This window comes from Mobula hypostoma, chromosome 4 (assembly GCF_963921235.1).
Source record: "Mobula hypostoma chromosome 4, sMobHyp1.1, whole genome shotgun sequence".
Classification (NCBI taxonomy): Eukaryota; Metazoa; Chordata; class Chondrichthyes; order Myliobatiformes; family Myliobatidae; genus Mobula; species Mobula hypostoma.
This window is the reverse complement of record NC_086100.1, coordinates 42,588,866-42,616,302: the sequence shown is the minus strand read 5'-3', so window position 1 is coordinate 42,616,302 and position 27,437 is coordinate 42,588,866. Positions and strand designations below refer to the sequence as shown.

At 40.4% G+C, this 27,437-nt stretch overlaps 1 protein-coding gene across 1 annotated transcript in view; it reads right to left on the bottom strand.

Moving 5' to 3' along the window:
* Positions 1-27,437, bottom strand: part of dis3l2 (DIS3 like 3'-5' exoribonuclease 2) — a 349,434-nt gene that overhangs the window by 192,425 nt on the left and 129,572 nt on the right. The window contains exons 12-13 of the mRNA XM_063045713.1: positions 24,823-24,930; positions 2,858-3,091 (exon numbers count right to left, since the gene is read on the bottom strand). Coding sequence (XP_062901783.1) covers positions 2,858-3,091; positions 24,823-24,930 — 342 coding nt within the window. The remainder of the gene's footprint in view (positions 1-2,857; positions 3,092-24,822; positions 24,931-27,437) is intronic.

Below are 27,437 nucleotides of genomic sequence, written 5' to 3'. Positions count from 1 at the left end.
ACACACCATCATCAGTGTGCTCGGCGCTGTCCCAATTCCGGTAAGTGATACTACACTGTACATACATTATTTCTACTTTACATAGGCTGTGTATTTTTACGTGTTATTTGGTATGATTTGGCAGCTTCATAGCTTAAAGGTTACTGGAGAGCACTTGTGCTGTGTTTTTGCCAACAGCGCTTGCGTGAGATTTTCTGCCAACGGCGCATGCGTGAGATTTTCGCTACGGAGAACAGTGCAGTAATGATTGTGGAAAAGTATTTCTACTTTATATAGGCTGTGTATTTATCATATCATTCCTGCTTTTACTATACGTTACTGTTGTTTTAGGTTTTATGTGTTATTTGGCTTGATTTGGTACGTTATTTTTGGATCTGCGAATGCTCACAAAATTTTCCCATATAAATAAATGGTAATTGCTTCTTCGCTTTACAACATTTCGGCTTACGAACCATTTCATAGGAACGCTCTACCTTCGGATGGCGGGGGAAACCTGTATATATAAATAAGTACATGACTGGTCTGAAGCATAGTTATGTATCAATTGGGCACAAAAAAGTAAATTTGATTTCAGAAAAGCACAAGGAAATATATACTCAGTGGCCACTCTGTTAGGTACTGTAGTAGAACTTGGAGTGCTCTTCTACTGCTGTAGCCCATCCATTTCAAGGTTTGACATATTACAAGGGGTGATTGATAAGTTCGTGGCCTAAGGTAAAAGGAGTCAATTTTAGAAAACCTAGCACATTTATTTTTCAACATAGTCCCCTCCTACATTTACACACTCAGTCCAGCGGTCGTGGAGCATATGGATCCCTTCTTTGTAGAAGTTAGCATCTTGGACCTCCAGAAGGTGGTCTGCAGCAGGGGTGATTGATAAGTTCGTGGCCTAAGGTAGAAGGAGATGAGTTATACAGCTCTCGTTACATGCACGTGCGGTTCAACTTTTTGAGTGATTATGCAGAAAGTTTGAAGTTAATAACTCATCTTCTTCTACCTTAGGTCACAAACTTATCAATCGCCCCTGCTGTGGACCACTTTCTGGAGGTCCAAGATGCCAACTTCTACAAAGAAGGGATTCGTATGCTCCACGACCACTGGACTAAATGTGTAAATGTAGGAGGGGACTATGTTGAAAAATAAATATGCTAGGTTTTCTAAAATTGACTCCTTCTACCTTAGGCCACAAACTTATCAATCACCCCTCATATGTGTTCAAAGATGCTCTTCTGCACACCACTGTTGAAACGCATGATTGAGTGACTGTCGCCTTCAAGGCAGATTGAACCAATCTGGTCACCTGGCCTCTCTCAAGGTGCTTTTGCCCACAGAACTGCTACTCACTGGATGATTTTTGTTTATTGCATCATACTCTATAAACTGTAGAGACTGTTTTGCGTGAAAATTCCAAGAGATCAGCAGTTTCTGAGATATTCAAACCACTCCGTCTGGCACCAACATTCATTCCACAGTCAAAGTCACTGAGATCACACTTCTTCCCCATTCTGATGTTCAGTCTAAACAACAACTGGACTCTTGACCATATCTCTGCATGTTTTCATGAATTGAGTTGCTGCCACATGATTGGCTGACGAGATATCTGCATTGTTAAGTGTACAGGCGTACCTAATAAAGTGCCTAGTGAGTGTATATTCTGCTCCTAATTTAAAGATGCTGAATACAAATTGATCAAATTCTTCTAAGCATTAAATGCCTCGGTTTCCTTAATTACAGAGCAATATATTTTTGGCAAAGAGAAACATCTTTGAATTTTAGTAGATAGGTCATTTAAAAATACATTGTCATTGGAAAGTAGATTTCAGAGAATGCTTAGATTGCAATTTGCTTATCAAATTCCTTCTTGGGTACCACCAAATTGTTCAGAAATGTAATAAAAATAACTGCAATGGACAAAAAAATGGACCTTCAATACCTACAATATAGATTATATAAACAAATAAATGGAAATATTGACAAAGTACAGATTAATGTTTAATATCAGATTTTGACTTTTTTTTCCATGTTCTCAAGTGTTTTTGAAAGGAAATACATAATGTGGCTGATAAAAACTGTATTTCTGTGGTACAAAGGAAATCTACAATGAACAGTTTCCCACACCAACTTGTCTGAAAAATATTAATGAATCACATTGCTCTGAACCATAATCCTGAACTTTACATTTCCATATAGGATAGCTTTGAAATGCTTTTTAAAATTCTATACTAATAATTTTGCTCTTCTAATCCTAATAAGATAAAACATTCGAAGTACACAATTATACTGAGGAACTGCGTTCAAAGCATTACTAAATTTGTTTGACAGCACCACCGAAAACTGCAAAATCAGCCCTCCTGGTTAAACAAGAATAGCAAGTGCCATAAATCACATCATCGTTTGCAATGTATTGTTAGTCCTTCATTATTTCACAGAAAAATCCCAGAACTCCTTTGTTACTTTCACCACAAAGACTCCACTGAGTCCAGACTAGTGCTAGTTAGGGATGGGTATTAAATACCAGCCAGTAACATCCACATCGGACTTGCAGGTGAGTGGCCCCAAGTTCAAATCCATTCACTCTTTCCATCAGTGCCAGTTGAGAGTCAGGCTAGCAATTCAGCCTCATAAAAAACAGACAAAAATGCTAAAGAAACAGCAAGTTTGCCGCCCAGTGCAACACATGGCATGGAGAGGAAGTAACTAGCTGATCTTAATGGAAGAAAAAAAAACCATCTCAAGTATTTGTTTAGGCATTATTGTTCAATCATTTTTAAAAAAAGGAATACCATTTCAAAACACTTGCATTATATGAGGAAATGTTATTCTTCGATATGCCCTCTGAAAAATAAAATATGCTCACCTGGTCCAAGCGTAAAGCACCGCTGTCAAACCTTTGCTTACGAAGCTGTTTAGCAATGTTATGAAGATTGATGACTGCAGCCTTTACTTCAGCAATACTATGATCAGGTGAAATGGGTGGCAGTTCATCAGGGGTTAATATCTTTTCGGGATCCTCAATAATGCTTTGTGCATGGTTATAACTCAGCTTTACGCAGGAACAAATAATGGTTCGCCCATACCACTGACTCAGTATCTGCAAAATATAAATTAGAGAAAGATTTTTAAAGGAAACAATTACTATTTATTCAGTTCCACATCACATCTTCCATAAATTGAATGGCAAATGAAAAGCATGCATATTGTTCCGTCCTCTAGACGTGTAGTTCATTTGTATGAACATTATTTCCTATACATAAGCTGTTTTTTATATCACTTCCTGCGTGGATTAGTTTTGATTTGATTTGAAGTATGGTGGAAGACACATCTCCTTCTACTCTTTATTTGCTCTTGAAACAGCAGTATCTGTGAGTCTTGAGTTCTTGGTAATATTGTTAAACACTCAGTAGATAGATTTGAAGTAAGTATTATGTTTACCTTTGTGCCATGAGATTACTCTTAGTTACACTGCGTAGCTATGAAGTGCTGCATACGTGCACTATCTTGATTAACACTGGTTGTGAGAATAATGGATAGTATTAGTATATTTAGGCATGCTGCGATTCTGCATTGAATTTAATACATACTTTACTTAACCCTCTGCAATTTCATAAGTAAAGCAATCTCAAGAAAAACACTGAAGAAAGCTTTCATCTCAGGTGATTTTTTTGATTTTGATTTAAACAAGTTGTTTAACTCACTTTGTATTTGTGTACAGTGCACAGTGAGGGCAATAGAGTGAAAAGATAACTCGTCTTCAAAGGTGTTGCTCACAGGCCAAAGCCGCTTTTTAAAAGTGTTTCAAATTTTGCGCTTCAACAGCATACGAAGCAAAAAGACTGAAGCTATCATCCACTGTACTGAGTACAACAGTGATCAGTGTGAATCAGCACTTCATTCCTCAGGGGTCAGTATTGGGATCGCTGCTTTTCAAACTGCTTGTCAATGATTTAGATACTGGAAATGATGGCTTTGTGGCAAGGTTTGCGGATGATACGAAGATAGGTGGGGGGTAGGTAGTCCTGAGGAGGCAATGCAATTGTAGCAGGATAGACAAATTGGAAGACCGGGCAAAAAAAGTAGCAGATAGAGTACTGTTGGAAAATATATGACAAATGTATTTTTGGTAAACGGAATAAAAGTGTAGACTATTATCTAAATGGGGAGAAAATGGAAACGTCAGAGGTGCAAAGAGACTTGAATCCTTATACAAGACTCCCAGGAGATTAATTCATAGGTTGAATCTGTGGTAAAGAAGGCAAATGTAATTTTGGCATTTATTTCAAGAGGAATAGTATATAAAAACAGGGAGATGATGCTGAAGCTTTATAAGACACTAGTCAGGCTGCACTTGGAGTACTGTCAACAGTTCTGGGACCTTTATCTCAGAAAGGATGTACTGTCATTGGAGAAAGTCCAAAGGAGGTTCACAAGGACGATTTCGGGAATGAAGAGGTTAACATATGAGGAGCATTTGGCAACTCTGTGCCTGTACTCACTGGAATTTAGAAGAATGCCGGGGGGGGCGGATCTTGTTGAAACCTACCAAATGTTGAAAGGATTAGATTAGGTGGATGTGGACAGGATGTTTCCTATAGCAGAGATATCCAGAACTGGAGGGCACAGCCTCAAAATTGAGAGACGGCCTTTTCAAATAGAAGAAGGAATTTTTTTTTAGCAAAGGAGTGCTGATTCTGTGGAATGCTCTGCCATAGGCTGTGGTGGAGGCCAAGTCCATGGGTATATTCAAAGCGGAAGTTGATAGATTCCTGATTGGTCAGGCTATCAAGGGATATGCTGAGTGGGCAGGTGTATGGGGTTGAATGGGATCCAGGATCAGTCATGATGAAATGGCAGAGCAGGCTCAATGGGTGGAATGGTCTAATTCTGCTCCTAACTTATGGTCTTATTCAGGTCCAGCATCTTGGGCTTCCACTCGTGCCAGCACACCAACAGCAGATCAGAGCAGGGCAGGTACCCACCTGAGCATCCATCAGACATTGCTACTTCCTCATGCACAGAGGTAGGCAGGAAAGGCTCCAAGGCAAATCCAGCTCTAAAATATGTCTAGTCGACAACTACTCAATAGGACATCATCCAGAGCAAAAAATAAAGGCATATGTGATTATTAGATGACCAGAGAAATGTGTCATTGGCAAAAATCAACATACTTTGACATACAGAGTACTCAAAGTTCAGATTTCCCATACACTCTAAAGACATGTTCTGGAATGTCAGAAGTTGCCAGAAGAAAAGCCATTGAATTTGTCATGGAGTTAATAGGACTGGAGGTCCGCTTATCCTTGTCAACTCTCATTGAATGTGACTACACTCCCAAAAACAGGGATAAGATTTCAACTCCTCAGGCTGCAAGCAATCATTCACATCTTAAGGCCATTGCTGACAAGATTCCAGCACGTGACTTTTCTGCTGCAATTCTCCTGTCACTTGGCATTGATACCATCCGTGCACTTAAGTCACGTGAATAGTGCAATGGTTGACACAATGGACCTTATGCCCATTGACAGAACTTCAGTTGTGTCATTGTGGGTGAAGTCTGACTTGATGGTGCTCATCAACCCACTGTAAGCACATTCAAGACTAATGTCCTGGAGAACAGGCACCCAAGTCATTTCAGGCCCTGTGAGAGTAGAATCTGCATGAAAGAAAAGATTGTAGGTACGCAAGCCAAGCACCCTGACACATTTACCTCCACTCAACTAGATTTAGGCAAGCAGGTCTCCTGTCACTCGGAAGATGATTACAAGCTGGCAGCTTAACAGGACAGTTATCGAGGGAGAGAAAGTTTTCAGGACTGAACCCTTAACTGGCCCAGTATTTCTTGCTAATCCTCAACGGGAACATAGTTAGCAGGAAACTGGTGATTAGCCGACTCTGAGGCAGATGTAGAAATATGTCAAGTGTCGACCAACATCACTCATTTATCACTGTTCCAACTTGGCAGTGCATGCTTTGAACATTTTTCAAGCTGGAAGTCGCTTACCAGAGCAATTGCCTGGCTCTTACATATTGCTCATTCCTTTACAGGAGTAGCCAAAGACAGCCTTTGTAGTGGTTGGCACATTTGTAAGCAACGTCTCAGTGCAGAACAACTGAATCAACAATGGTTAGACTCCTTGTTGCTCAAAGACAGGTTTAAGAAGAGAAAGTGTCATGCATCACAAAGCAGGAATCAAAACAAAAACAAAGTTCCCTTAGTGAACTCTGGCCCTTTCTTGTCTCTGAGGAGCAATGTAAGTTGGAGGTCGTATTAGGACAACTCACTTCAGAAGTAACTCACACAATCATCATTCTGGGTGAGCATCATGTCACCTCTGCTCATTAGACACTACCACAAGCAAGTATGTCATCAAGTTCATCGTTTTCAAGCAGAGATCGGTTAAAGACCAGAGTAAGACAGCTTTCAAGATCAGTCACTGAGACTGTCTTTCCTTTGATGAAGATTTAGTGAGGTGATCATTGACTTTTAGTTTAAGTAATTAAGCTTGACATTTTATGGATGTCAGGTGGGACATGTTCTGGCCTCCAGAGACGCAGTTCATTTCTATGAACACCATTTCTTATACATAAGCTATTTTTATATTTCTTGTGTGGATTAGTTTTGATTTGATTTTAAGTATGGTGGAAGACACATCTCCATCTACTCTTTATTTGCTCTTGAAACAGCAGTACCTGTGAGTCTTAAGTTCCTACTAATGTTGGTAAACACTTGGAAGATATATATTGAAGGAAGTATTATATTTAAGTTTATTGCGTGCGATGAGTTTACTCTTGTTTACACTGTATTGCATATTTGTATTATGTTGGTTAACACCTGTTCTGAGAATAATCAACAGTATGAGTATATTCAGGTGCGCAGTGGATCTGTATTAAATTTAATACTTATTTACTTAACTCTCTACAGTTTCACAAGTAAAGAGAACTCACTAAAAATGGTGAAGAAAGCTTCTGTCCCCAGGTGATTTTTGAGAAGTTGTTTAACTCATTGCATAGTTGTGTATATACGCACAGTAAAGACAGTAGATATATTGCAAAATATATCCAAATCTCGTTATCACTTTTCATTGCTGATACTGGGATAACAAAACCAAGTCCTTTCATCTGCTGTTTGAGACCAAGTACGCAACTTGTTTACTCACACCTATTCTCTCTGCTGTAACACCACAACAGATTACTCAAGAATCAAAGATCAACTTTTTATGCCATATACATGTAATAGGAATTTGTGTCTTGGTCAGGGTGTGATATGCAACAAAAATCAACAGCATTCAACAATTATAAAGAATTACATAAAGAATAAAGTTAGAGGTTAAAGTACGGATACAGAATAAAATGTGTATAAAAACAGAAATACCAGAGTGTAAAAAGCATTATAAAAAATGGTCTACGTGTTTACAGTGCAGTGCAGTGACAGGAATAATAGACAGAGGAGGGTTGATGGGGTGGGGGTGGGCTAACTAGAATGAATGATCAGATTAACTGACTGGGGGAAGAAACTTTTAAGATGACATGAAGTTTTTTATTTTAATAGCTCTATAGCACTTTCCAGAAGGGAACTTTTGGAAAAGACAGTATGTAGGATAGGTAATGTCTGCAATGATCTTTCCTGCCTGCTTCTTCTTCTTGGATACATACAAGTCCTGAAGTGATGGTAGACTGCAGCCAATGACCATTTCTTCTCACCTGACAGTTTGCTGTACCTTTTATATATTGTGAGAGGATGCTGCACCAAACTAGACAGTAATAGCTGATGTGAGAATTCTCTCTATGATGGTAATGTATTATTGCAACAGTAAGTTCCAGGAAAGATGGGATTTTACCAACTGCTGAAAGTAGTATATCCTTTGCTAAGCCTTTTTGTTAATGGAGATATGGTTCTCCCACGAGGTCCTACAAAATAATGATGCCCAGGAAATTGAATGTTGGAACGGTGCTAACTGTAGAACTGTTAATGATGAGTGGGGAGAGGATTTAGATCGTTCTTAGACTGATAAATAACTCCTTCAATTCAAAGAAACGGAATTGCTTTGGAAACCAATCATGTTTTTCTTTTTAATTGCATATGTCATTTCGTATTTCAATTTGACTCAGGTAAGCTCCCCCACCATCTGTACAAGTATAGAGATAACTGCACCAATGCCATTTCAGCCCAAACTCGGAAATTTCATTGCCTTAGCTGCCAATTTGGACTCTGCCATTTTAAGGTCACACAATTATTTTGATTCCATGCCTGCCCTTCGAATGATGTGCAATGCTTCTAATTCAGCTTCTGCACAGTTAACCTATCATTGGACATTCTTATTTTTCATCTTCAAACCATCCCCTGGTATCACTATAATAAATGATGTCAGGTATACTGACAAGATCCTGATCAAATTATCATAACCCCTTTACTGAACCTCATACAGCTATTTTCACTCTTACAAAAACCAAATGAACTCTTCAGGGAATACTGCATAAAACTTTCTCTGTTCAGAATGGAGCAAGTTCAAACCAGAAATTGATATGTGTTGTTTAATGAAGCAGATTTACCAAACTAACTAAAAACACACTTACATACACAGTGTCCCACAAGCAAAGAATTATTAGATTACAAGTATTCACAAGTTCCAGTATTTTCTTTAACTGCTCCCCAAGTTTCCAACAAGTAGGATTGCACTTGCTACAATACAACAAACATCACAGCTGAACATACAAGCTTCAATTATCTTGGGGAAATCACTGATATCAAAGGTTTTGCATGCCTATAATAACAAGGAAAGCAAAAGGAGTTCAGTTCAATAAGATTGGAAAGAAAACTTCCACCTTATGCCAACATAAAGACAAAAATATAGAGGTATATATTGAAAGGACAATCTCCATGACATTCTAAAGGCAAATCTAATATTCAGGTTATTGCAAATGTCCTAACTTTAATTTGAAGTTTTTGAAAATAGAACAGACTAAAGTGACATCTACCCAATTTATAAGTTAGGAAAACTCAACATGACGACATGGCAGCCATGAATACAACCAATATGTAGACCAATGTATACAGTTTTCCAAAATATATTAAAAATCTTGAATCTTATCTGGTGTCATGTCTTTTACCATCATAAATACTACCGTTAAAATAGCAGCCTAACACAACATTTTAATTAACCACCAGAGGGTGGTGCAATACCTTTTCTCCATAAATCAAATAAAACAATTAGACCCTGCTAGATCCTGAACTCTGGAATCCACTCTCTAAACCGGCCTCCCTACCTATCACACATCTGATGATACTCACTCTTATTAACTACTTGATCATCAGCCTAATCCTATCTTACATAGACAGGTTGACACTTTTGTTTCAAAATGCTGTTGTACAGTACCCAGTGATTTTGTTTAATTACATTAGAGGTTATATTTAAATGCAAACTGTAATTGTTAAACAGGTTTTATAATGTCAAGTTCAAGTTTATTGTCATTCAACAGTACACATGACACATGTATACTGCCAAATGAGACAGATAGCTCACACACATAAAACAAGAAATAATATTACTAGAAAAACTTTACAAATATTAAAGGTGTACATACAAGTAAACAGTATAATGCTACTAGCACTTCATATGGGTGGTGGCAGGGAGTTCAGTAGTCTTATAGCATCATTATCTCCTGTGACAAAAACTAAAGATACTGAATTACAGCAAAGAAAGCAGCAATGCTTTCTTCTGAATGAATTTATAGTTGTTAAATTTGTAAGGATGCATTGAACTAGTACAATAAATCAGAGAACTCAACCGCCTGAATGGCTTAGATAACTGAGTGGAATTTAAGTAAAAGTCACGGCCAAAGTGAAAACTTTGTTCATGATTTATACATGGCTTTCAATAATAAATGTTTAAATTCCAACAATAAAATGGATGCATTCATCTGGGAGTGATGAGATGTGAATATTCTATTTTATCAATGATATGACATAAGGAGTTTTTTTAGTCCACCGATATTCTGGTTTAGGTGAAAATGATCAAATCAAAGGGTGGAACTGCTGAATAATAGGAAATTGCGCTTAGCATCCGGCTTAGTCTGGGTGATTTATTTGCCAAATTTTTGATAAGCTGCTGTGAGTGCACATATGCACATCTACACAGTGCTGACAAAAGGAAACGTTGACAAGGAAAACATGGATCACAAGTCTCCTTTGTTGGTGCAAATTTATAGTAATGGATAAGGAAGTGACATTTAGTGAGTGAATACACATACAGAAAACTAAACTGGACACATCCTATGGCCAATTAAGTATTCTTCTATGAACCTCCATAACCTGTTCCATGTATTTTCACTTTTCCTACTGTACTATTCCAATGCAAAGTCTCTTCAACATATGCTGATGTATCGATGTAGTTATAAAGAAGGCAAGACAGTGGCTATACCTTATTAGAGTTTGAAGAGATTTGGCATGTCAATAAATACACTCAAAAACTTCTATAGTTGTACTGTGGAGAGCATTCTGACAGGCTGCATCACTGTCTGGTATGGAGGGGCTACTGTACAGGACCGAAGGAAGCTGCAAAAGGTTGTAAATCTAGTCAGCTCCATCTTGGGTACTAGCCTACAAAATACCCAGGGCATCTTCAGGGAGCAGTGTCTCAGGAAGGTAGCATCCATTATTAAGGACCTCCAGCACCCAGGGCATGTCCTTTTCTCATCAGGTAGGAGATACAGAAGCCTGAAGGCACACACTCAGCAATTCAGGAATAGCTTCTTCCCCTCTGCCATCCAATTACTAAATGGACATTAAACTTTGTTCACTACCTCACTTTTTTAAATATACCGTATTTGTTTTTGTACATTTTTTAAAAATCTATTCAATATACGTAATTGATTTACTTGTTTATTATTACTATATTTTTTTTCCTCTTTGCTAGATTATGTATTGCATTGAATTGCTGCTGCTAAATTAACAAATTTCACGTCACATGCCGGTGATAATAAACCTGGTGCTGATTCTTTAAAGAAATTTTCCTTTCAATTTTCTCTGTCTTGAAAAACCAAGTCAAGTCACTTTTATTATCATTTCAACCATAACTGCTGGTACAGTACACAGTAAAAATGAAACGACGTTCCTCCAGAACCATGGTGCTACCTGAAACAACACAAAACTACACTAGACTACCTGAAACAACACACAACTACAGTACATTAAACTTCAGACCTACACAGGACTACATAAAGTGCACAAGATAAAGTGATCATAGAAGCAATTATCCAGATAATCACTCACAAACAAATGAAGAAGATTCCCAAAGTAATTTATGAATGCCATGCACTAAAAACTCACCAGCATCACAAGGTATGTGATACATTAGTGGCTGATGTAAAAAGGAAGGTAATGCAAAGGTGGAGAACATGCTTATCAGTTAACGATAATCAGATGTGTTCAACAATGGACTGGCCTATTGATTGTACAGTATCAAAACAAGACACATGCAGCCTCAATGTTGTGTTTTTGTCTTTTATAAACCAAATAATAAAGCTCCTTCTGATGCAGCTGGCAATCAACAATGATCAAATTCATCTAGAAACACTGGCAGTGACAAAGTGTGTTATCACCAATATTTTCAACTTAAGAAATGAAGTGAATCAGATTCTGAACAGCATGAAACTATCAGTTTTAGATAATTATAACAAAATTGATATTTTAGACAGCATTAGATATATGGAACCAGAGATTGGGAAGGAAATTACGCAATTTTTATATCTTACAATACCTCCTGCCTCCTGAGAACAAAGTAGGAAAACACAGGTGCTGTGCAGAGTTAGTACATATATGGTCAGTGGCCAGATTCTATACAAGCAATCCATGAAAGCTGAGGTCAAGAAACAAGAAACAATGTAGTTTGTTTTCAGAGTTATGCAATCAAAAGAAAAGCAATTATTCAGATAACATTTGGAGTATTGTGAGCAGTTTTGAGCCCCATATCTAAGAAAGGATGCACACTGGTGAAAGTCCAGAGGTGGTTTACAATAATGATCCTCGGAATGAAAGGGTTAACATTACTACCTCGCTAGCATTGATTTCCAGCGGTCTGTAATCCACTCTCACCTCTGGTGAGAGCTTATCTGGGAGTGAACCATTACAGCATTCATGATGTTAGGTTTTGCTTTGTAGGAAGTAATGGCCTGCAAAACCTGCCACAGCTGACGTGCAACCAATTCTGTTTCTAACCTCAATTGGAATTGCTTGCTAGCTCTTAAAATAGTCTTCTGTAGATCGTACCTGGACTTTTTGTATAGTTCTGGATCACGGGTCTTAAATGCCACAGATCCGGCCCTCAGCGGACTACAAATCTCCTGATTCACCCTTGGCTCTTGGTTTGGGTGCGTGCAGAATGTTCTCGAAGGCACACACTCATCCACCCAGACCTTGATAAAGTCAGTGACAACTGCAGCATATTTATTCACACTTGAAGATGAATCCTTGAACGTTGTCCAGTCCACTGCCTCAAAGCAGCCTTGTAAGTGCTCCTTACCTCCCTTGACCCTACCTTCCTGGTCTTCACCAGTGGCACTGCAGTCTTTAGTACTGGGATTAGAAGTACAGCTAGATGATTGGACTTTCCAAAGCATGGGCAGTACCTGCCTGGCCTTGTCCTGAGGTGAAATATACACCACCACCAGGATGATGGCAAAAAAAACTCCCTCGGCAGATAAAATGGATGACATTTGACTGCTTGATGTTCCAGGTCGGGTGAGTAGGTCTAAGTCAGAACTACCACGTTTGTGGCATCATGAGTTAATCAGAAAGCATGCTCCACTTCCTCTGCTTCCAAAAGACTGAGCTGTCCCATTTTTTGTGAAGAATGGTGAAGCCATCGAGATGCAGCGCTGTATCTGAAATGACAGGGGATAATCATTTTTCCGTGAAGCGAAGTACACAGCAGTGTCTAATGTCCCTCTGGTACAGCAATCTTGCTCTGAGGTCTTCATTTTTATTTTCCATACATTGTACATTCACCAACGATATAGTTGGAAGTGGAAATCGAAGGCCTCTGTGCTTCAGTCGTACCTGTAGACCAGCGCGGCATTGCTGCCTCCATTCTCTTAAAGGAGAACTGCATTTATGGCCTGATTCTGCCATCAGAGGTTCATCAATTTTGATAACGACAAATGTTTTAAATGTCTTAAAACAATACTGCTTACTGAAGTACTTTAGCCAGAGGGTGGTGAATCCATGGAATTTATGGAATCTGTGGATGCCATGTCATTGGACATACGGTCCAAAGCGGTGCTTGATAGGTTTATGATTAGTAAGGGAATCAGAGGTTACAGGGAAAAGGCAGGAAAATGAGGTTGAGAAGGAAAATAAATCAGCTATGATCAAATGGCAAAGCAGACTCGATGGGCCAAACAGACTAATTCTATTCCAATGTCTTATGCCATTAAGTTAACTAGAGCAGCTGAACTGCTGGTGTACCAACTAAGAAATGAGATTTATTGAGGGTGAACCAACTAAGAAATGAGATTTTGCTGCAGATACTTGTCCATCTCTGATAAACAAGCAAGAGTTTTAGCTGAGAAAGATGACTTAACAATGAGACAGGTCATGAAATTAAAATTAAACAGTTAATCACATAAAATAAAAATGAGCTTTAATCACAGTTTTAATCACATTGTTATGAGCAACAGAATATCAATACCTTTGGAAGTCCAATTACAAAGCTGTGCCTGTATCACCACAAAAGATTTCATTTTAAATATTCATTATGTACGAATCCCTACGTAAATTTGCCTTATTAAATGTAACATTGCCCAGTGCCACATCCTTGGGTCTCTGCTTTTCTCTAATTCAGTTCTCTTGTGCACCTCTAAGTTCTTTTGCCCTGTCACTGGTGATGCATGTCTACAGTCAAATAGCTTAGTTACACAATGCTAAGCCTATATTGTGAGAATTGCTTATTTTTAAAATGAGAGACTGCTAGAGAACAATGACAAACTAAGAAGAATATGTAGCTGTGTAGGTGGTCAAAACTGACTGGAGTCCATAGATGCCCATGCACTCCACTTGTTAGTGACTGAGTTAGGCAGAGAGAAACACGAATGATGCAATAGTCATGAGACAACAGCATATTAGATCTATGTCCAAGCACATATACAGATGGAAATATAAAATTACATTCACAGTTGTCAGTGCCAGGGAAATTGTTAAACTTGGTGTCATCCTGCCCCTGTGGTCAGTAAATTCAACTGAGATCCAAAATTCTAATTAGAGAAACCAAGTCTAATCCAACCTAGGGGGAAAAAACATCAAGCCTTTGGCTGCCCTTTTCTCCCTCTCCTCTCTTCTCTACAAGTCTCATTATCCTCTGCTAAAGGCTAGCTCGAAGATCAAGGCAATAGTCTTCAGCAGGGCCAGGCAGTAAAGCACAGAGGAGAAAGGGTAATTAGGAATGAATGAAGTCCAAAGCAAAAGTAATGAGCCAGCTGCATCACATTGGAAGTACTAGTGACCAGTTATTTTCAAAATAGTTTAATTTATTGACACAAACTTTTTTAGCAGTTAATTATCAGACCTACCATACTATGTACATCAGTCACTGAAAGCAAGCATGCAAGTACAGCAGGCAGTGAAGAAAGCTAATGGCATGCTGGCCTTCATAACAAGGGGAATTGAGTATAAGAGCAAAGAGGTCCTTCTGCAGCTATACAGGGCCCTGGTGAGACCACACCTGGAGTACTGTGTGCAGTTTTGGTCTCCAAATTTGAGGAAGGACATTCTTGCTATTGAAGGAGTGCAGCGTAGCTTCACAAGGTTAATTCCCGGGATGGCGGGACTGTCATATGTCGAAAGATTGGAGCGACTGGGCTTGTATGCTCTGGAATTTAGAAGGCTGAGAGGGGATCTTATTGAAATATATAAGATTATTAAGGGATTGGACACACTGGAGGCAGGAAGCATGTTCCCGCTGATGGGTGAGTCCAGAACCAGAGGCCACAGTTTAAGAATAAGGGGTAGGCCATTTAGGACGGAGTTGAGGAAAAACTTTTTCACTCAGAGAGTGGTGGATGTATGGAATACTCTGCCCCAGAAGGCAGTAGAGGCCAAGTCTCTGGATGCTTTCAAGAAAGAGATGGATAGAGCTCTTAAAGATGCGGAATCAAAGGTTATGGGGATAAGGCAAGAACTGAATACTGATTGTGGATGATCAGCCATGATCACAGTGAATGGCAGTGCTGGCTCGAAGGGCGGAATGGCCTACTCCTACACCTATTGTCTATTGTCTATTCTACTCCATAGTGGACAACTATATCCAGTTCTAGCCTCTTTAGATGATATTGAGCTTTTGGGAAAGGAGAAGGATGTGCACCAGTTTATTATTATAAATTATTAAGGTGGTCTAGAAAGGCTAAAAGCTTCTATATTTGAAAAGCTTTGCTATGGGACATGTAATTTTGTTTTATATGATGATGGGAATGTATTGCATTTATATTGGCAATTTAAGCAAGATTCCTAATGAATACTTTGCAGTTATCTTCAAAGAAGGGAGGAGGAAATCACACGACCACTATAGTTTAGATGGTAATTTGAAAAATAGTAGATGGAATGAACACATAAGATAGAGATTATTAAGACAGTTAGTGTCTTTGAAAGTCGATAAATTGCCTGACCCAGATGGAACATAACCAAGACCTTTAAAAAATTCAATGCAGAAAATTGGTGATCAACATTTTCACTTCTTCCAGATGCTTGGAGAACTGGTAATGTTGTAGCACTGTTGAAAAAGGAAGATTGGTATATAAAAATAATTACAGTCCACTAAGTGTAAAATTAGTGCAGTGCAAATTACTGGATTCATTTCTGAGGGAAAGTAATAACCTCCATTCAGAAAGGCACAATTTAAACAAGCATAGTCAGCATGGATCTGTTAAGGGAATATTGTGATTGAATTTGTTTGAGAAGGTAATAAGTTTATTACAAATGGAATTTAATCCAGAGTTGTCAAGAATTGCACTGGAAACCAAAACAAGAGCATACTATATGTGGATACAAGAAGTGCTATAAACAGAGGGACAAGTCCAAGACCATATATACTTAAAGGTCACATGAGTGGTTAATGAGACATACAAAATCGTTTCCTTTATTGGAAAAAAGAAGAGAAGTTGACAGCAGAGGTCATGCTAGAACAAATTTATTTGGGCCAAAGCCGGTTTATTAGATCCAGCTCTGGTTGAGACTTCGTACAAAAGATGTGATTCCATTAAATAAGGGATTTACACAGCTGTTGCCGGGGCTAGAAAAAGGTTGCTATTGAATAATTTGGGATTAATTGTATTAGAGGCTAGGATACTTGACTGAGGAGTACCAAATAATATGGGGACTAAGTGGAGCAAAGCAGCAGGTGCTAGGATTACGGACTTAAAGTTACTGTTAGAAGAATTAGAGGGGAGATGGGCTAAGTTATTTTCACCCATAGAGTGGTAAGATTCTGGAACTCATTGCTTGAAAGCTTGCTCCTAGCAGAAATTCTAATGACATTAAACAATACTTGGGATACATATTTAAAGAGCTTTAACCTGAAGGACCAGATAACAAGCGCTGGAAGGCAAAATGAGGCAGCACGGCTCTTTATCAGTTGGCATGGACATAATACACCAATTGGTCTCCTCCTGAGTCATAAATGCTACATGATTCATTTGCTTCGATAATTAACTTAGTGAGTAGCTGGGGTAATGAATTTCTGTTGTGTTTTAATGTCGAATTTTTTTCAAACTTGAAAATGGTAGTTTCTTTGAGAAAAACCCTAGGCACATGCAGTGGACACAAATTCATTGATATACCCCTATTCTGCGGATAAATAATGCATTATCAATGACAGGTGATGCACAGGATTAATTTTAATGGATTAGGAAGGCCTGGATCTTTAATCTGGGTTTGCATTTCTCCCAACAGTTGCATAGTTTTGACAGGCATGTATACAAGGTATCATATTTATTTAGTACAGGTCAACCTTCACTTATCCGACTACCTGTAATCCAGTTCCTTCGATAATCTGGCACTGATTATACTAAATGTGATCCTTCTGTAATTTGGCATTTTCACTAATCCAGCACTCCTCAGGTCCCAATGATGTCGGATTAGTGAAGGTCGACCTGTATATACCAGCAGGACCTTATGGTCTTTTCCTTTCGATATTATTTTCTGCAACTTGACGGTTCGCATCTTTGTATGATCCTCTAATACACAGATATAGTATTGTAAAGGAGACAGCAAATATATGCCACTTTAAAAGAGGAACTGACTAATTACAAGTATATTGTTAAAGAGAATATGGTTCATGCCAAAATGAATGTTATAATTTTTCCTCATTTTTAAAGAATTGACTGAAAAACGATGCTGTATTTCTTGTTTGACTTATTATGAATGTCATCATTAGAAAATATGGAGCTGGCCTTGCCTACCCATGGATAATAAAGCTGCTATACCAGCAATCAATTACTCAGCAGGCGATAAAACATGCTCTGACACATTTTATCCTTTTTCTAGCTTCACAGAACATGAGAAAGGTTTTCTTTCAGCTCCTCAAAGACTCCTTCTCAGTTGGGAAACAGATTATCAGTCCATGTAAATTAGCATTGCAGACTCAGTCATGAACCACAATGTTTATTAACTGTTTCCTTTCATTTTAATGAAGAATTTAAATGACTTCAACAAATATTTGAAAACATAAAAAGCAACGGTGTCTCTAACTAAAATATGACAAACATCTAATTTACTTCACTATCAGGTCAATTTTAAGGATTTTCCTACATTTTGCAATTAATGTAGCTCCAAGGAAATAACAGGGGAATGAAAATGATGGTATTGTTTTGAGAGTAGTATAAAGTGAATGGGCCAAGTGACCTCCTTCCATATCATAGGAAAACAATAGCAAAAATATTAAATAATTATCAATTATTAATGGTAAGCTACCTTTGCTGAGGAATCTTAAGCCACCCTGAGGCAGCAAAATTCAATGATACATGCAAGAAAGGCAAGACTGGGATATGATCAAAAGTTCTGGAATTTCAAGAATAGACCAAGATAGCGCTATTTTGCTGACAAACACACAACAAACATGCTGAGAATCTGATTTGCAAACTCCTATAAGTCAGGAGACAGGTAGCTGGGTGACAGTCAGGAGAGGGAAAGGGCCATTCCCATCAATAATAAGTATACCGTTTTGGGTACTGTTGGTGGGGACGAGCTACCAGAGACAAGTTGCAGTGATCGCATCTCTGGCACCAAGACTGGACCCTCAGCTCAGAAGGGAAAGAGGGAAAAGAGGAGAGCAGTAATTTTAGGGGATTCGATAGTTAGGGGGACAGATAAGAGGTTCTGTGAGAGAGATCAAGAATCCCGGATGGTCTGTTGGCTCCCTGGTGCCAAGGTCCGTGATATCTCGGATCGAGTTCTCAGTATTCTCAAGAGGGAAGGTGAGCAGCCGGATTTCATGGTCCATGTAGGGACCAATGACGTGGATAGGAAGCAGGAGGAGGCCCGGCAAAAAGAGTTTAGGGAGTTAGGTGCAAAGTTGAAGGACAGGACCTCCAAGGTTGCAATATCAGGACTGTTACCCATGCCACGTGCTAGTGAGGCTAGAGATAGGAAGATAATGCCGCTAAGTACATAGCTAAGGAGTTGGTGCAGGAGGGAGGGCTTCATGTTTCTGGACAATTGGGCCTTGTTCCAGGGAAGATGGGACCTGTTCCAACGGGACGGTTTGCACCTGAACTGGGGGGGCGGACAAACATTCTTGTGAGAAGGTTTGTTAGTGCTGCTCCGGGGGGGGGGGGGGGCGGGGGGTTTAAACTAGATTTGCAGGGGGAGGGGAACCAGAGTGTTAGAGCACATAGTGAGGTGGAGGAGGATAAAGGTCATGCAAGAACTGCAAGTATACTGTATGGAGTAAAGCTGGATCTAACATATAAAGAGGCTTCGAGGAAAAAGAAGCAGAATAAAAGGTGTAAAGGTAGTAAGGTAGAAGAGCTAAAGTGCATGTACTTCAACGCAAGAAGCATACAGACTTAATAGGTTACTTACAAACTGAAAGAGAACCTATTTAATAATAAGAGTGGTCATTCAGCATTAGAAAAAAAAAGATAAAGATTAACTTAAACTAGAATTAGTTACTACACAATTAGTTGCAGGCACAGGAAGAGGAGGTGATGTGAGTGACAGTATACTCAGGTGAAATATTTTGTGCACTATTAATTCTTGCAAAAATTGAGCCATTTCTTTGAATACTTAAATGAAATGAGAAATTCTTCCATTCAAGATGGTGCTGAGCTGCGATGTCCGTCAAGGTCGTGATTCAGTCTTAGTTGTTTACTAAGTTTGTACGGATAGCTTTGTAGACAGCACAGAGAGTTAGGGGTCAGATTAAGGTTTAGGGACAGAGATATGAGAGAGTTAGAGGTTAGGGGTAGGAGCCTGTGGCTGTAGTTCAGGTCAGAGTGCTCCACAGTCAAAGGCCAGCGATCTTCAAGGACATACTGTATGTCAAGTCAGCAGGGACTGCTGATGAGGAACAGCAATCTCCATGGACAATGGCAGAGGCTGGTAGGCCCCTTGGATGAGGGTTGGTGACCTATCCATGTCATTAGGTCCCTAGATAGGAGGTCCATGCAAGCAGGAGGCACGAGGTTGGTGAGTTGGTGACCTCCCAGTTGGTGAGTTCAGAAGCCGAAGCCCAATATTCAAAGGCTTGAGTCACTTGTGCAGAAGTCGGAGGCCCGACATCTGCGAGTCCGCCGGGGGAATCGGAGGCCCGGCGTCTGCGAGTCCGCCGGGGGAATCGGAGGCCCGGCGTCTGCGAGTCCGCCGGGGGAATCGGAGGCCTGGCGTCTGCGAGTCCGCCGGGGGAATCGGAGGCCCGGCGTCTGCGAGTCCGCCGGGGGAATCGGAGGCCCGACATCTGCGAGTCCGCCGGGGGAATCGGAGGCCCGGCGTCTGCGAGTCCGCCGGGGGAATCGGAGGCCCGGCGTCTGCGAGTCCGCCGGGGGAATCGGAGGCCCGGCGTCTGCGGGTCCGCCGGGGGAATCGGAGGCCCGACATCTGCGAGTCCGCCGGGGGAATCGGAGGCCCGGCGTCTGCGAGTCCGCCGGGGGAATCGGAGGCCCGGCGTCTGCGAGTCCGCCGGGGGAATCGGAGGCCCGGCGTCTGCGGGTCCGCCGGGGGAATCGGAGGCCCGGCGTCTGCGAGTCCGCCGGGGGAATCAGAGGCCCGATGTCTGGCAGTCTGAGAGTCCGCTGGAGATTGGTGGCCTGGAGGCGGGGTCATATCGGTGTGAATGAGTAGACGGCTATGTAGGAGGGAAGAAAAGGCCTAGTTTTGTTGCTATTTCTTGTGTTGTTCTGCTGAACATTGTGGGCATGCTATGTTGGTGCCGGAATGTGAGATGACCCTGTGATCTGCCCCTAGCACATACCTGAGGTTGACACTTGTGATCAGCACATTCTTAGGGCTGTGTTGGCTGTTAACACAAATGACACATTTCCCTGTATGTTCTGATGTATATGTGATAAATAAATGAATCTGAGAAATAAAATTAGTACCTAAAGAAGATGAGAAAATGGCCATTTCTATTAGTGTACAGTACATCTGAATCACAGTTGTTGCACCTGTGATCATTTTGCTATTACCATTCAACTACATGAGCAACAGCAGAAATCAGCTGCACGATGTTTCAGTGCCATCACTTGAGCTGAACTTACTGGATTCCAAGAAACATTTGAGTGACATCTTGAAACCTATGAACAAAACCTGTATGATAATATTTTCTATGGAAAAACATATTGCCTTGTTTAGGCATGTAAGTGGGAAAAAATGCTTCCTTCCATAAAATAGTGTTCAAAATTCCATTTATGCTTTGGAATTACTGCAACCACAAAATATCCAGAGGTAAGCTATTTTGGCGAAGGGAGTATCAGAGAAAAACTCTGATTGCATCGTGTTCATTAAAATACAAGACCATCAAATCATAAGACATAGGAGCAAATTAGGCCATTCAGCCCATTAAGTCTCCGACATTACACCATGGCTCATTTACCATCCTTCTTAACCCCATTTAAGTCAGAGTCATAGAACACTACACACAGAAACAGGTCCTTTGGCCCATCTAGTTCTTGCCAAACCATTAATCTGCCGAGTCCCATCGACCTGCACCCAGATCACAGCCCTCCACACCCCTCTCACCTGTGTACTTATCCAAACTTATCTTAAATGTTAATAACAAGCCTGCATTTGCCACTTCCACCCACAGCTTGTTCCACACTCTCAATACTGTCTGAGATAAGAAGCTCCACCTCAGATTCTTCTCAAACTTTTCAACCTTTCATCTTTATCCAATGACTACTAGTTCTAGTCTCACCCACCCTCAGAAGAAAAAAGCCTTCTTGCATTTACCCTAGTCCTAACCAACCTTTCCCTATAACTCAGGTCTCAAGTCCCAGCAACATCGTTTTAATTTTTCTCTGCACACTTTCAACCTAATTGACATCCTTCCCATCAGTAGGTGACCAAACCTGCACACAATAGTAGAAATTAGGTCTCACCAACATCTTATACAATATCAACATAACATTCCATCTCCTGTACTCCTTTGATTTATAAAGATCACTGTGCCAAAAGCTGTCTTTGCAATCCCACCTACCTGTGACACCACTTACAAGGAATTACGAACCCATATTCCCAGATCTCTCTGTTCTACCACATGCTTCAGTGCCCTACTGCTCACTATTTGAATTCTACCCCGGTTTGTCTTTCCAAAGAATGCAACACCTCATGCTTGTCTGCATTAAATTTCGTCTCCAACTTTTCAGCCCATTTTTCCAGCTAGTCCAGATCCCAGTGCAAGCTTTGAAAGTCTTCTTCACTGTTCACTACACCCCCAATCTCGGTGGCATCTGCAAATTGAAAATCCAGTTTACCACATTATCATCCAGATCATTGAGAGAGATGACAAACAGCAAATGACCTAGTACCAATCCTTGTGGCACACCACCAGACACAGGCCTTCAGTCAGTGAGGCAACCATCTGCTATCACTCTGACTTCTCCTGCGAAACCGATGTCTAATTCAATTTACTACCTCATCCTGAATGCCAAGTGACTGAGCCTTCTTAACCAGCCTCCCATGCTGGTTCTTGTCTTACTGACTTACTGTAATTTATTTATTCTTTTTATATTATCATATATCGCATTGTACTGCAGCTGCTAAGTTAACAAATTTCAGGATACATGCTGTTGATAATTAACCTGATTCTGATCCAACAAACTTATTTTTCTTGCAAAGGTCTGTGATCTTTCAACAAATTTTCTCCTCTAAATCCTAAGGACTGTTGAGTAGTCTATAATATAGTACCACTAACGTGGTCATCCCCTTCCTGAGTTATATTCCTCAGTTCCACCCATATAGCCTCAGTGGATGAACTCTCCAGTCTGTCCTGTCTAAGCACTGTGACATTTTCCCTGACTAGTAATGCCACTCCTCCCTCTTTAATCCCTTCCACTCTATCATGTCTACATCAACGGAATCATGGAACACTGAGATGCCAGATCTGGTCTCACTAATGGTACAATGTCATAATTCCATGTGCTGAACTATGTACTAAACTCATGCACCATTCCTACAATACTCCTTGCATTGAAATACACACAACTCAGAACATTAATCCCACCATGTTCAACCCTTTGATTGCTGACTTTGTCTGGGGTTTTAACAGAATCTGTCTCCACAACCCCTCCTCTATCTGTTCTGGCAGTCTGGTTCCCATTCTCCTGCAACTCTAATGTAAACTCCCTCGTGCAGCACTAGCTAACATTCCTGCAGGGATATTAGTCCCCCTCCAGTTCAGGTGCGGACCATCCCTTCTGTACAGGTCCCACATTCCCTGGAACAGAACCCAGTGATCCAAAAATCTGAAGTCCTCCCTCCTGCACCATCTCCTTAGCCACGTTTTAGACTGTATGATCTTTCTATTTCTGGCCTCACTAGCAAGTGCCACAGGTAGCAATCCTGAGATCACAACCCTGGAGGTCCTGTCCTTTACCTTAGTACCTAACTTCTTGACTCACTTTGCAGAACCTCAGAATTCTTCCTGTCATTGGTACCTACAGGGACCATGATCTCTGTTTGCTCAGCCTCCCACTTCAGAATGCTGTGGACTCAATCTGAGATGTCCTTGACCATGGAACATGAGAGGCAACATACCATCCAGGAATCAAGTTCTTGTTCACAGAACCTCCTGTCTGTTTCCCAAACCAATGAGGAACTGCATCGCTACAGCTCACCTCTTCTCCCCACTCCCGTTCTAAGTCACAGAGCCAAACTTAGTGCCAGAGAGCTATCCGTTGTGGCTTTCCCCTACTAGGTTATCCCCCAACAATATTCAAAATAAACTATACTTGTTTCTGAGGGGAATGGCTACAAGGGTACTCTATTACCTTTCCTCCTCCTGACAGTCACCTAATACTTGTGTCCCTGCACCTTGGGTATAGCTGATTCCCTCTACCTCCTGTCGATCAGCCCTTCAGCTTCCCAAATGATTCGGAGTTCATCTAGTTCTAGCTCCAATTTCTTGACAATTCTTTACTACGGTCTGAAAGAAGCTGCAGCAGGATACACCTCTTGCAGGTGTAGTCGTCAGGGACACTGGAGGTCTTCCTGTCTTCCCACATACCATAAGACGAGCATTCCACTATCCTGCCTGCCATCCCCAATGCCCTAAATATGTAATCAGAAGGAAAGAAAACTTTAAAAATAAACAAAAACGTCTACCTACAGCTCCTGCCTCAATTCCCCACTCTAACACTGACCCACTCACGCAATGGATGTTCCAACAATGGCCACTCCACTTAAACTCAACTTCTTTTATTGGCCCTTGCCAAGCCCCTAATTATGCACAATCCAACATCTCTTCAGGAACAATGGCACGCAAAATGTCCTGATGGCCCATGCTCACATATTTTGAACTCTCTCACCCACAAAACGTCTCCATAGGAATTGTGGTGCACAGAAGGCATTCTCCTGCTTTCTACGTATAACCTTTGATGCACTTACTAATCAAGAACCTATCAACCTCCTCTTTAAGTTTACCCAATGACTTGGCCTCCACAGCTGCCTGAGGCAATGAATTCCATTGACTCACTACCTTCTGTCTAAAGAAATTCTTCCTCATCGCTGTCCCAAAGGGACAACCTTCTATTCTGAGGCTGTGCCCTCTGGTCCTGGACTCCCCCACTATAGGAAACATCCTCTCCATATCCACTGTCTCCAGGTCTTTCAACATTCAGTTGCAATGACACCCCACCCCCCTCATTCTTCTGAATCCTACTAAGTACAGGCCCACAACATAAAATAGTACAGCCCAGTACAGGCCCTTCGGCCCACAATGTTGTGCCTACCCTCAAACCTTGCTTCCCATATAACCCCCCACCTTAAATTCTTCCATATACCTGTCTAGTAGTCTCTTAAACTTCACTAGTGTATCTGCCTCCACCACTGACTCAGGCAGTGCACTCCAAGCACCAACCACTCTCTGAGTAAAAAAACTTCTTCTAATATCCTCCTTGAACTTCCCACCCCTTACCTTAAAGCCATGAGCAGTGGTGCCCTGGGGAAAAGGCACTGGCGAGTCCACCCTATCTATTCCTCTTAATATCTTGTATATTATAAGAGCCACTGTAACGGCCATTTCCAGTGCTCTTCAACAATGGCAAACATTCTTCAATGCACAGCCTGACCCAGACACCGCAGAAATAAGGTACACTTGTTGAATACAGGTAATGATAAAACAGTACCTTTCCTTGAGGAGTCAACGTCCAAATGATAGAGAAGGTTAGCTTATCCTCCATTGGATTCAAACTGCAAAGTTCTTCACAAAGGAATCTTGGAAGCATTGGGATAACCTGTATTAAAATATTACCAAAGCAAGACAAATGAAGTTTAAATAAAGGATATTTTTATGAGATGCAACCTCATTCATTTCTTTCTCATACATTACCAAACCTAAAAGCATAACTTACTTTGTAGGCGCTAGTCAATCTCTCCTAGCACAGCTTATTAAAGTAAGTAAATCATATTGTAAACTAGTTCCTAAAATTGCACCCATTCTCATCTCCCACATATTCTTCCTTGCTGTTCTTTGCTGTTCAGCTAATCCTGGTCCTGGGAGGTGGGGGGAGAAGATGGCGGCGCGACGCAGCATGCGCGTGCCGTTCCAAATGAATATCGATATGAATATATCGGGGTGCCATTCACAATCCGAATTTGATGGGGACAGCCACGAGAAGCGCAGAGGAACATCTGGAGTAACTTCTGAAATGCCCGCTTCGCTGCCGCTGCAACTGTGCGATCGAGAATCTCCGGAGACGAAGGCCCCAAATCCTCGGCTTTGCGTATCGCCTGTTGCTGGGACCGGGGTCGAAACGTTCGGCAGAGATGGTGCTCGGTGTCAAAGAGGTAGTCGGAGGCTCAGAGTTTTCAGACGGACTCGGAGTTGGACTGTGGTCGGATGCTTCTGGGATGCTGCATCGGCGAGTTGGCGGTGCTGGAGGTTTACCATCCGCATGATGGGACTTCCGAGAGACTTTGAGACTTTTACTGTGCCATGGTCTGTTATCAAATTACGGTATTGCTTTGTACTGTTGTAACTATATGTTATAATTATGTGGATTTTGTTAGTTTTTAAGTCGGTTTGTCATGTGTTTTTGTAATATCATTCTGGAAAAACATTTTTATCATTTCTTAATGCATGCATTACTAAATGACAATAAAAGGGGACTGCATGTCCTCATAATCATAATCATTATTCTTCCTCATGGTCACCCTTGAAACTTTATCTTGTTCTAGAGACCGTAGGTATTGTTTTTAATGGAAATTTTTTTAACTTAAATAAATTCATGTAGCCTTGCAGTAATCCACATGAAGATGTAATGGGCACAGGTGCGAGCAATGCTCTAATGATTCAATGTCAAAAATGTGACCTTTACAAATGCTGTTTTATGTGATCTTGCTACAATCTGAGGAATATTTTGCTGCTTTTCTGTGGGAACAAATGTCTCAGTCATGAACCAAAGATTGTTACTTACTTCTGTAGCTAAGAGAGATAAAGTTTTTGTTAAATTTCTTTTACCCTCAACACTCAAGGACACTAAAGGTTATTCTGCAAATGAACACCTATAAAGTTTATACATTTTCATTTACCTCATATTAAACAAAGATACTAAAACTTCCTACTTCTGAAACTTCTAAAACTTCTAAAACTTCTGATGTAGAACCATGAAAGTTCTACATCACTCATCAGAAGTTATTCCTTGGATCTTGGCCAATATTTACCCTTGCAATAAAAGTGAAGATTATCTCTTATTATTACACTATCCATTTTGAATTTCCTACTATTGAACTTCTGTGCTCACAAGGAGATAACATCCAGATGCCTTTCCTGTAGCTCTAACAGTGAAAGTAAAAGGACAGCACCTTAAAATTCAAGGTACAGACAAGGCCTTCAAGAGATACAATTAAATTTACTGCAAAATGGCAGAAACAATTAGCCATTCGTGATTGTACCTGTGAAGAAAGTGTGATCGGTCATGTCTCACTTTCCAAAAAAAACTCGTGCTGTAAGAATGCAGTAAATCAAGAGTAAAATCTGCTTATTTTAACAAGCTGAACACACAATGTGCAAAGTACAAGTCATTATCAAATGACCATGATTGCCAGATAGAAGATCACGGTAGCTCAACGCAAGTCTTTATCCTCCCACCTTAAATCACCTACTTAACTGAATCATTTATCACTGACCATTAAGACATATGAATCTACTGGCATTTTGGGGGGATCTGTGTTTGAAAGACAGTCTCCCAATACATTCCCTACCCTTCATTGCATGAATAAAACTTCTTCAAGTTACAAATTTAATCCTTCACTGTGGCAGCAATTCATTATCTGTATCTTCGCTGCTTAGAGAGCAGTGCTTCATCTGGAGTTAGCAATTTATCCATTTTCAAAGATGATAAACACCTTAGCTCTTAGCTTTTTTTACTGATTATCAAATCTGGTACTTCACGTTCTTCTTCTACAATGTTTTCACCATTCTCCTCTTTTAAGAAGAAGGTCTGAGAAATGGGAAAAAATTCTTCAGTTGGTGAATTCATCCTCGGTATGTGCTAAGCATAAGTTGATACAGTTTAAAGTAGTGCACAGGGCTCACATGTCCAAAGATAAACTATCTCGTTATTACTCTTATATTAATCCAATATGTGACAGACGTCATTTCGAGATAGCTTCTTTAACCCACATGTTTTGGTCATGTCCCTTGTTGGAGAAATATTGGAAAGATATTTTTGATATTATTTCAACGGTCCTAAACATAGACTTACAACCTCATCCAATTATTGCTATCTTTGGACTACCA